The 10,083-nt window shown below is 42.4% G+C and overlaps 1 protein-coding gene across 1 annotated transcript; it reads right to left on the bottom strand.

Moving 5' to 3' along the window:
- Positions 1 to 592: 592 nt before the first annotated feature.
- itfg2 (integrin alpha FG-GAP repeat containing 2) lies at positions 593 to 9,807 on the bottom strand. The gene is made up of 12 exons (XM_070853861.1): positions 9,433 to 9,807; positions 8,879 to 8,974; positions 8,763 to 8,804; positions 8,477 to 8,654; positions 8,243 to 8,382; positions 7,199 to 7,347; positions 7,024 to 7,118; positions 6,876 to 6,929; positions 5,244 to 5,335; positions 4,868 to 4,985; positions 3,844 to 4,017; positions 593 to 743 (listed from the first exon to the last, which is right to left on the bottom strand). The coding sequence occupies exons 1-12, from the start codon at positions 9,526 to 9,528 to the stop codon at positions 676 to 678; spliced, it is 1,302 nt and encodes a 433-aa protein (XP_070709962.1). The 5' UTR covers positions 9,529 to 9,807; the 3' UTR covers positions 593 to 675.
- Positions 9,808 to 10,083: the final 276 nt, after the last annotated feature.

Below are 10,083 nucleotides of genomic sequence, written 5' to 3'. Positions count from 1 at the left end.
ATTTATATTGCATGAGAAAAAGAGAGGCAGTGTACATAGGTGGTTATAGGATCCTCCCATTGGGAACAGTGGGTGATTCCCTCAATACCGCAGAACGTCACGCCCTGCGTGCACTTTGCTGCTCGGCTGACAACCACTGCTGTCCTGCTGTCATGAAAATGTCATTATGTAACAAATTTTGTATTATGTCATGTGTGTAGCGCTTTATGTCTCGGAGATGATACACTGGATAAAGGAAGGGGCTACAAGAGATGGGAAAGGAGAAAGCCACTCTGTGTTTGATTGGAGAGCCCTTTTTGTCAGCTTGTCAGCGCCGACTGACAGCGGCATAATGCCCCTGTTGATCCTCCTCGCTCACAAATTCACACACTCACCAGTGAAAAACAGCGGGTTAAACAGTATAGCGTTTCCCCAGCATTGTGGTGCGAGCTTTCATCCTCTCCAAGCCTTGTTAAAAGCAACCAGGGCGAAAAGAATACCAATGACAGAGGCAGTGTGTACGTCTGAGATTACAGCCAGCTCGGCGAGCAGATCAGAAACCTGAACCTGACGCGTCTGTTTGCGGGGGACACAAATAACAAGACCAGCGGCGCAGGAGACAGACATTCAGTGTTTATTAACAAGAGTATTTACAGTGGAGAGAAAAAGCCAGGACAGCTGTGTATCAGTGTGTCTCTAAGTCTGGGGATCTGTGTAGAGAACGTTTGCCACCAGTGATCTCACCGCCACCGGGTCCTCGGGATCTGTGGAGGGAAAACACAAATGGGCCTTCTTCTTCTGTGGTGGGGAGTCAAACTATACCCAGATATAAGTATAGTTTGAATACTAATTATCTGACATGAATCATCTTAACAGGCAAAAATATGGTGCAGCTTGAAGACAGGAAAAGTCCAACCATACCCCCCCCCCAGCCTGACTGAAGCTCTGTATCATGCATATGTAGCCACAGATTTCCAAACCAGCTCATACAAAATGTGGTGTTTAGCATTACTGTGCCCACCTTCACTCACGCTGTATTGTTTGTCAGGCTCAATAGGGTGTTAATATCCAGGCAACCAAAAGACAAAGATGCTACTTCTTCTACCGTCACTCAGATGTCTTCTAGCTCCTGCAGAACCCAGAGGTGACTGTATCTAATATACAGCACATGATAAAACACTCTGCATAAACATTCTGTATAAGTACCTTTAATGTCTTACTGCTAGTACTTTAAGTACCAATTTGAATGCAGAATCTTTACTAGTAGTGGAGCATTTTTAAACTGAACTGAAACACATTTTCCATCCTACACTAAAGTGATAGATGAATGAAAATGATGAAGGGAAAATGTTCTGTCACCACTTCTAATTTCTAAAAGACCTGCTTCTCTTTAGATATCAGGCGTACGGAAATAGTCCTCACCTCGCACTGCTCAACACCACAACCTCTCCTGCGACACGTCATTCTCCAGAGTCCAAACCAGCTGACGACTGAGCTCCTCCATTGCAAATTAAGAATATCCGCCCGTGTTGGAGGATCATCACCGTTTCTAATTTTTTTCATTCTCTGTTTTTACTTTTGGTGTACGCTGTTCTGTATATTTAATGGATACATGTTCATTTAATGCACCTCAAGCTAATTTTGATGGCGCTTTGGTTGCCTAAATGGCAGACATGCGGACAAAAACCATTAACATGCAAAGCCACATTGTCCCTCCTCCACACTCTTCATATCAGGCACATTTTCACACTTTTATTTGTCCTCAGCCATCTCTCTCCCTCTCTTATTTTTACTGTGTTCCCGCTCTCCTCCCCTTTATTTCTTTGTCCCTAGGCTGCTACATCAGACATTTGCCACACTGGGTTAGGTAACAAGCCTGCAAAATCAGAGTCAAAGGAAACACAACAGGCCCAGAGGTTGAATTATTAACACAGGCAGCAGGAAGCTACGCTAACACCACCACCAGGCTTCAGAAAAAAACAGCTGGAACCAGCATTTTCATCTGCAGTCGGACTGCTAATAATGTATGTTTGTGTGTGTCACTAAATAGCTTTCCCCTCAGTTCACAGTGCTGTTCTGACATAAAGCGTTTAAATAGCCGGCCATCCATGCAGACCAGAAAGCAGATTTATCCTCTCCTGTAAAAACATTTTATGCCACACGCATGGAGACCGAAAACGCACCAGGACTGAGGCAAGATTAATGTTCTAACAAATGGTATTAACGGTAAATAAATAACTATTGTGCGCATTCACAATGATTAACCAGGTTACTGACTTAGTTACACACTGTGTTTCTCAGGAGGATGGTGCTCGAAAAGAACATGGTTGGCTCAGACACAATTTTCCAGAGAGATGAGGGTAAAGAGATAAAGAGAAAGAAAAGCGAACAGTGTCCTTGGTTTCTATGTGTGTGTGCTAGTGGATTACAGCCTCTCTAAAAATACTTCTTCTCCTCAGCCCAGCTGACTGACAGGCTACAGACTTTTGGATTTTGAAACGAAAACATTGGATTTGAGGTTTCTTTGGAGAATTTACTCCCTGACCTGAACTTCCTGTACGTGTGTGTTGATGGTGTATGCACGTATTCATTTGTTAGAGAGACAATCGGCCTCGTTAACACCAGTTAACATTTTTATCTTAAACTTCTCTTTCTTTTTTCTTTTTCCAAGTCAGATTCACCGAACTCACTTAGCTGCACAAACTCCTTGTAAATCGCTTGTTTCAGCTCGGTGAGCGTCACCTGCTCACGAGGAGGTGCATGTTCGTAAAATATGCTCATTGACACAATAAACGCCCCCTAAATAACAAGATTCAAGATTCAAGATTCAATATAAGACAATCTGGTTCTGGACAAATCTGGGCGAGTTTCAAGAGAAAAAAGCGACGGGACCGGAAACAACTCGCAAAAATGAATACAGCTGCCACTGTTGTGTCAAGAGAGCAGCGCCGTACGGTGTCAGAAGGAATAATCTGACATGAGGTCAGATAGTAAACAACAAAGAGTCCACGACCTGCTGCTGGTAGCAGTTCTGTGGGGTTTTATTTGAGGTCATTGCTAACATCGGCATGCTAACGTGCTCACGATGACAATGCTAGCATGTTGATGTTCAGCATGTATGATGTTTACAATGTTTACCATCTTAGTTAGGCATGTTAGCATGCTAACATGAATTAACTGGCACAAAGCATGAAGTAAAACTGGTTGGAATTTAGTTCATAAACCAAAGTGTTGGACAAATTGAATTTTGGCCTGCTGGTGGCGCTAGAGGAAAAGTCAGGCGGTCACCAGTTATCATTTATTATTAGAAATTATTACAATCGATCCTGAGTGGAATAAGATTTCATGGCAATGCATTCATAATAGTGGAGATATTTACTCTGGAGCAAAGCGGTGGACGAGCGACAGAGCCACAATGTGCAATGGCTGAAAATAAGTTACCACAATAAAAGAATGAAACCTTTGAGTCTTGTTCATAACTGATTGATATTTTTCTCATACCTTCCAAGCATGAGAAAAGTGGTGAATGTAACAAGTTCTCTTAAATCACTGCTACGTGTGCCTTAAGACAGAACCCATTTGTATGTGTTGTTCTCACCCATTAAACCAGCAAGCAGGATCTTGTTAGCAGTAAAATCTGTCATGTGAGGATCATTTTATTCTTCCTTTCTTATTAGTATTCAAGTCAGAGTCTGAGTGTTACAACAGTACGGCAGACAAGTTGACTGCAAATTGTCACAGTTTGTCTCTTGTCCAATTACAGCAACAAACAGAGGAGGCGTCTGTTTGAATTTGATGGAGGATGCTCTAATCTGAACTGAATCAGCTTCCTAATGACTGGCTCTGAGTTGTTGGAGTACTTACCGACTCCCAGCACCTTCAGATGGCTCTTAAACTCTGGTTTCTCCTCCAGGACCCGCAACAGGTTAGTGGACTCCATGCGCTCGAGCTGCACCTTCCAGTAGACGTAGATTTTGTGATTGAAGCTCACATACACCAGACAGGGGCTGTTCTTACCCTCCTTGCATGTATATTGACCTGTCGACACACAAAAAAACATAAATAAAACTCAAACTACAGATGTTACAGGCAGGTTTTTGCTTAATATGTGGAGGGCAGTGCTGTGATATGGTGAGAACCGCATCCGCAATCCTCTGCTGCCAGGCTACTGATATGTGTCAGAAAAACAGAGAAAGCAATCTAATCTGCTGTAATGAATGAAGTGGAGGGGAGGGGTTGACTGGGGTTGACACACTCTCCGTAGGTGCAAAGAAACAAACCCCAATGGAATCAGGCAGCGCAAACAAAGGCTCTTGTCTCTTCCTCTAATCCACTTACTGCTGCACATGTCACATTAGCTCCCCCAAATAAACTATGGCTTGTTCAAATAATGTGGAAAGATTTGAAAGGACAGACAGATGGAGAAAGTAGGAGGAAGAGCAAAGACTGAGAGAACCTGTAGCTCAATGTTGCCACCTACTGGTGATGTTTGAAACTCCGGCCTTGTGTTTATTCAAAGCACAGGTTCCCATTCTCCCCTGGGCTACGGAAACTTAGTCTGTGCTGCGTTTTTTATTTCCTTTACTTTATGAAATTCTGTATGCAGCAAACAAAGTTAAAACTGCAATAACTCCTTTTTTGGCCACACGGGGGCAGCAGAAACAGCTTTAGTAGCAAACATTGTATCATCACCTTTTAAGTCGTTATGGTGAACATGATAGCAAAGTGTTGCTTGTTTCCACACTTGCTGAGTAGGCAACTATTTTTATACCACTAAAAAAAATTATATGCATTTAAACCTGTATTGTCAATGGAGATATGATCCATTGTGCAAAAAATGGCCGGAAACACCAAGAGACAAGCATAAAGGGGAAATCTGGTCCCTCACCTGCACAGAAGGCGTTGACGTTCTCATCGAACTGGAACCGCACCACCGTCCGATTGTGGTCAATGATGTAGGTTTGACCGTCCCAGGCGCACGCCACCACCTCCTCTCTGCCGTCTCCCTGGAAGCAAACACTCACGGTGATTCCAAAAACTAATGGATATAATGCTGAAATTACAATAGATCGCTATTTCTATTTGGTGAAGTGAACAATTTGAAGAATTCATTTTGAGGTCTCAAAGGAGTTTATTATTGGCTGCCATTGAAGAACTAATGAACAGACCCTTTAAAATGTGAACTGTAAGGTAAATGTGTCGTCAAAAAATTGTATCCAAAATAAAAACAATCATTGTCCCTGCATGAATACACACAAACTCACAGTAACGTCGAGCTTCTGCAGCGCGAAGAGCTGATGATCCACCTGGACGGACCACAGCAGCTGCTCGGAGCTGTCCATCAGCTTCAGGGTACCTTTGACATTTGAAGGCAAAAAGAGATGCAAGTATAATATTTAAGCACAGTTCTGCATGTTTTTGCAGGCCACTGCTTTTAGGGGAAAAAAGAGAACACGTCAAAAAATGTCACAAGAAAAACTGAACTCTTTCAGTCAAACACTGATTCTGAGAAGTTTGCTTTTAATGTTTCCTTTGGTAGATTTTTGTGTCCTTGTGTGGCTGATGTTTTATCAAAAGGAAAACAGGAACAATGAAAAACTACAAATCTATTACAAGGAAACAAAATGACTCCAGCAAGAGAGCAGCAGAGTCAATTAAACCCTCAGTTCAGTCCCAACTGTAAACGTGTTCTTGCCAACAGGCTGAGAAAATCAATGCTGCTCTGAAGACTTATGGCACGTCCACACTGTGAAATACAGCCAGTAATAGTTCCTCTTAAATGTTTCCTCGATATAACTCTATAACCTCTACTGGTATTGTCATTTCTTCTCTCCATCTTGGCACACCGGGGTGTCAACAAGAGGGAGACTGTGTGTGTAAAATGTTGGCAGCCGGAAGGCTTCACTGATGATAATCCTGCTGGATCTTTAAATATTGATGGACTCTCCAGCTGCTCTGAGAGCTGTTTGCCAGGACGATCCTCAGCACTGGCAAACAGCCACCCACATACGCTGAAGGGTTTTCCACTCCACCTCTGGTCCTTATGGTGTTACTACTCCTCCGCATACAGCAAGCGGATCACAAGAAATATAGCACTTTACATTCATCAGCACTTAATGGAGGAGAGAAACTCTAATTATGCAATTGTGCATGTTTATTTATGTTCTGTGGTGTCAGGAAAAGCTCACTGATTATGACCATTATTGGTGCAGCTGGATCTCATAGTGACGCACAGGTGGGAACGAGGCAAAGAAGAAGCATTTTGGGAACTGCTCTCAGACGAGGACACGAGATCAGCACACCTCTGGTTTAAAGGCACAGTCTGCAGCTTCTTTCAGAGGCTCTATTTGTTACATTGGTTGAAGTTCTGAATGAAGGCTTGGAAATATTTGTAAAAAGAAAAAAATCTGGGAGGGGCGAGATATTTCCGGTTAGATACTTTGAAAATCTAGCTACTCACGCTAGTTCCTCCAAAGCTGCAGACGCTCCCCTTCATACTTTTCACTATCCAATTGGTGATGGAAAATCCCCACACTCACGTTACTATGGTTACATACTGATGATTTATCAGTTATAGGATACACATCACTTATACTGATCGGGTAAATGGATTTCTCACCAGCAGGTGAATTTGTGAATTTACATGTTCATGTTAGAGTGACATCATACATATTTAGTCTGTTTTGACCCTCTTTTTCTCTGTGCGGATATTTAGTCTGCACCAGAGTTTGATTGGCAGCTTCCATATCAGCTCAGGTGAACGTTAATAAATGGTCACACAAAAGCACAAGAGTTCATTTGAACCGGGCTGAACAGGTTTTAGTTTGAAAGCAATAGTTCCCTTATTAGAATATACTGATCTTTTTGCCAAAGAAGATTTAGAATTCATGACTTACCGTCTAAAGTACAGAGAGCGAACAGCCCACATTTAGAGGATTCCTCCTTGGAGCCTGTTGAAAACAGAAGATATAAGTTAGGAGTTACGTATTCAACTTGCGTGCTTACTTACTCACTCACTCACTCCAGGTTCACTGTGTTTGGTACCTTTGTTGATGCTGCCAATAAGATGAGTGGAAACATTCTTGTTGTGTATCCGCCCAGTGGTCAGATGCAGAACTACGTCTCTGGAGGGTCCCTCACTGTGAGCAAAGAAATCATGTAACCAATCACAGCTTCTTCTGTCTGCACATCTATAACTTTGGATTATAACAGCGTTTACCTCCCAGGGGTGGCGGGGGCTTCTTCTCCTGAGCTGCTGGAGTCCTGTTGAGTCCAGGAACACAGCAGGATAGCGTAGCCGCAGCCTGGCTGAGACACCATCAGCTCTGGTAAACCCTCTGGACCCGGGTTCACCGACAAACTGTCCACCTGCACCACAGCACTTATCATTGAACACGGGGAGTTCACTTTGTCTGATTAGTTAGTTACACTTCAGGGTAGGGGACAACTTTATCTCTAAGTGTTGTACATGAACAGCAAATTAACGTCTGTCATCACTACCCAGTAGGGCTGGGAAATATAGCCGAAATCATGTTTACAACTTTAAGAGGGATATTTTTCTACATGGATATATATCACAAAAAGTACAAAATATGTACAAAAAGTGTTGGAACAGGTCCAATAGATCTCAGAATGGGCTGCAAATGATTCTGTGATGGCTGTAATGTCATCCTTTGGGGCACCAGTCAGACTGCATCCAATAAAACTGCTTGTTTTTTCAACTGACAGGCTCAGATTGTTATTTGTAGTGTGGGACAATATTACAGACAGGATCCTGACAGAACAGACTTCTAAGATCCTTTTTGTTTAACCAGAGACAGCTGAAAAATTGCTTGATTCAAGCCTCCAGACTCCACTGACAAAAACAGTAATTTTACCTCACAGAACAGAGGAGTTGATGGTCTGCTTTGATGGGTTAGCGTGTTTGTGTTGTTGTATGACTTTGGTGATTTAAAGAGTTAGTCCAGATCCGAACTAATGGGATAAAACAACAAATTCACAGCAACTAGACCACCAACTCCTGTGTTCGCGCTGAAAGCGTGACGACAGTTTGCTTCGGCTGAAAATCACTGAATGATAAATCCTACTGAATCACCACCCATTCCTACTGTCTAGTCTGTACTTACAAAGAAGATGTTTAAACTCTATCAAGCCCCTTTAAAACCTCACATTACCAGTTAACAATCGTTGGGAAAATAACTAATGTAGGCTACTGCTGAATGCTGCCATCACTTTGTGCTGAGTGCTGAGGCGAAGTGTGTACCTGGCCCTCCAGAAGCCATTTCTTCAGCAGGACCAGTTGTCCAGATCCCAGTTCAGAACTGTCAGACGGCTCCTCCCAGCGGAAAGCTCGCACCACTCGGTCTGTGTATCCCACAACCAGCTCACAGCGGCCATCGCCGTCTACAGTAGAGGCACGCACACACTGCATTCAAATTCAGAAGCCCAATAAACAGGACGCATGTGTAATATATGAGAGAGCAAAGCCAGGATTTACCGATATCACTAATAAGGATGACTTTGGTGTTGGCAGGAATATGTTGGGTGAAGAGGGGCTTCTGGTCATCGAAGGACATGAACTCATGCTGACTGGATGAATCTGATTTACTTGCAGAGGCGGCTGTCAGGTCAAAGAGGTGGAACCAGCCCTCTGCACCGACAGCCACCACAAAGTTCTGTCAAACAGTAAAAACAAAAAAAAAAAAAAACACAAGACACACACACAACATTAGGAAAGTCACACATCAAATATTCATGACATCATTTCTTGTTTCACAGCTTACCTTTCCTTTGTTGCAGACGTCTCCCACTGCCACACAGGTGAGCTGACAAACCAACAGACAGTTATATGAGCAGGAGAACAAATAAACTCTATGAAGTGGTGACTGTCTGTACTGACCATGCCCACACAGGTTCTTGTGATCCAGGGTTTGGAGTCATCGTTCTTGTACACAAGCAGCTTTCCACTGGTGTCCCCGACCACCAGCTCATTCAACTACAGTGAAGAAAGAAAGACAGACAGACAGACAGACAGCATATTTACTTTGCTATGATATGGATCTAAAGTTCTGTTCACAGTGATTTTAGTCATAGTTTAGGTGCTGGTATTTTGCTTTGACCTGCACTTTTTGACTACTTTATCTTCTGGTTGCTATAAAACTGAGGATTGTGGAGGAGAAGCCATAAAGTGGACATGCACACACTCCTGCATTTTATCAGATGTGTTGGCAAGAAGACAAGAATATAAAAAAAGCTGCTTGCACAAAGAACTGATCCTCCAGAAACAATATATTCAGAACTGCTGTGATTTCTTTTTTTTCCTTTACATTACATCTTCATCAGGTATAGTCGACATTCGCGTTGCTTGAAACTCACAAGTGAACTAATTCAGAGGAAACTTTAACGAAACTTAAACTTATTGCACTCTGAGTGCAATAAGTTTATTACACGTACCGAGTCGTTGTCTGCGTCTCCCAGACAGATGGCGTGAGGAAAAAGAGTTCCTGAAAACTCCAAGCCGACGCGTTGCACATAGTTCAGGGACCGCATAGCTATATAACATTAACTTAACTTTAAAACAGCTAAGTCTCCCGAAACATCTGGGCAGCAGCTTTTATCTCAAGTTAGAGCAAATAGCTAGCTTAGCTGAGGTTAGCTCTCAAAGCTAACATTAACGTTGGCCTCTCCTAAACAGCGCGACATAAAAATGCTTCCTTATTCCCCTAATACTTTCTAAAAGGTCTCTTTCCTCAATTACTTTAACGCCTGAATATACATGTTTTATAGTTAAATAGCTGTGTGGCTGCTAATTCAGTTGACACACGCGCCTCTTCCTTGTAAACAAAGACATGTGACCTTAAACTACGGAAGCTCAGAGGAGACAAACCTTACCGCTGGTTTTCTAAGATTTTGGGTCACTTGTGTTATTGCATTAAGTGTATGGCTGATAGACTTCTTATAGATATTTGATATTTATATGTAGATATTTGAATTAAAGTTTGATAGTTAATTTATTTATTTATCTCTATCTTTATATGTGTATACACACACATATATATATATCTTGTGTTTCTACTCTTATTTTTTCACTTTGTGTGTTATTTT

The sequence above is a fragment of the Pempheris klunzingeri genome, chromosome 22, assembly GCF_042242105.1.
Source record: "Pempheris klunzingeri isolate RE-2024b chromosome 22, fPemKlu1.hap1, whole genome shotgun sequence".
NCBI lineage: Eukaryota > Metazoa > Chordata > Actinopteri > Acropomatiformes > Pempheridae > Pempheris > Pempheris klunzingeri.
Note: the sequence above shows the minus strand (reverse complement) of the source record. Positions and strands in the feature narration are given on the sequence as shown.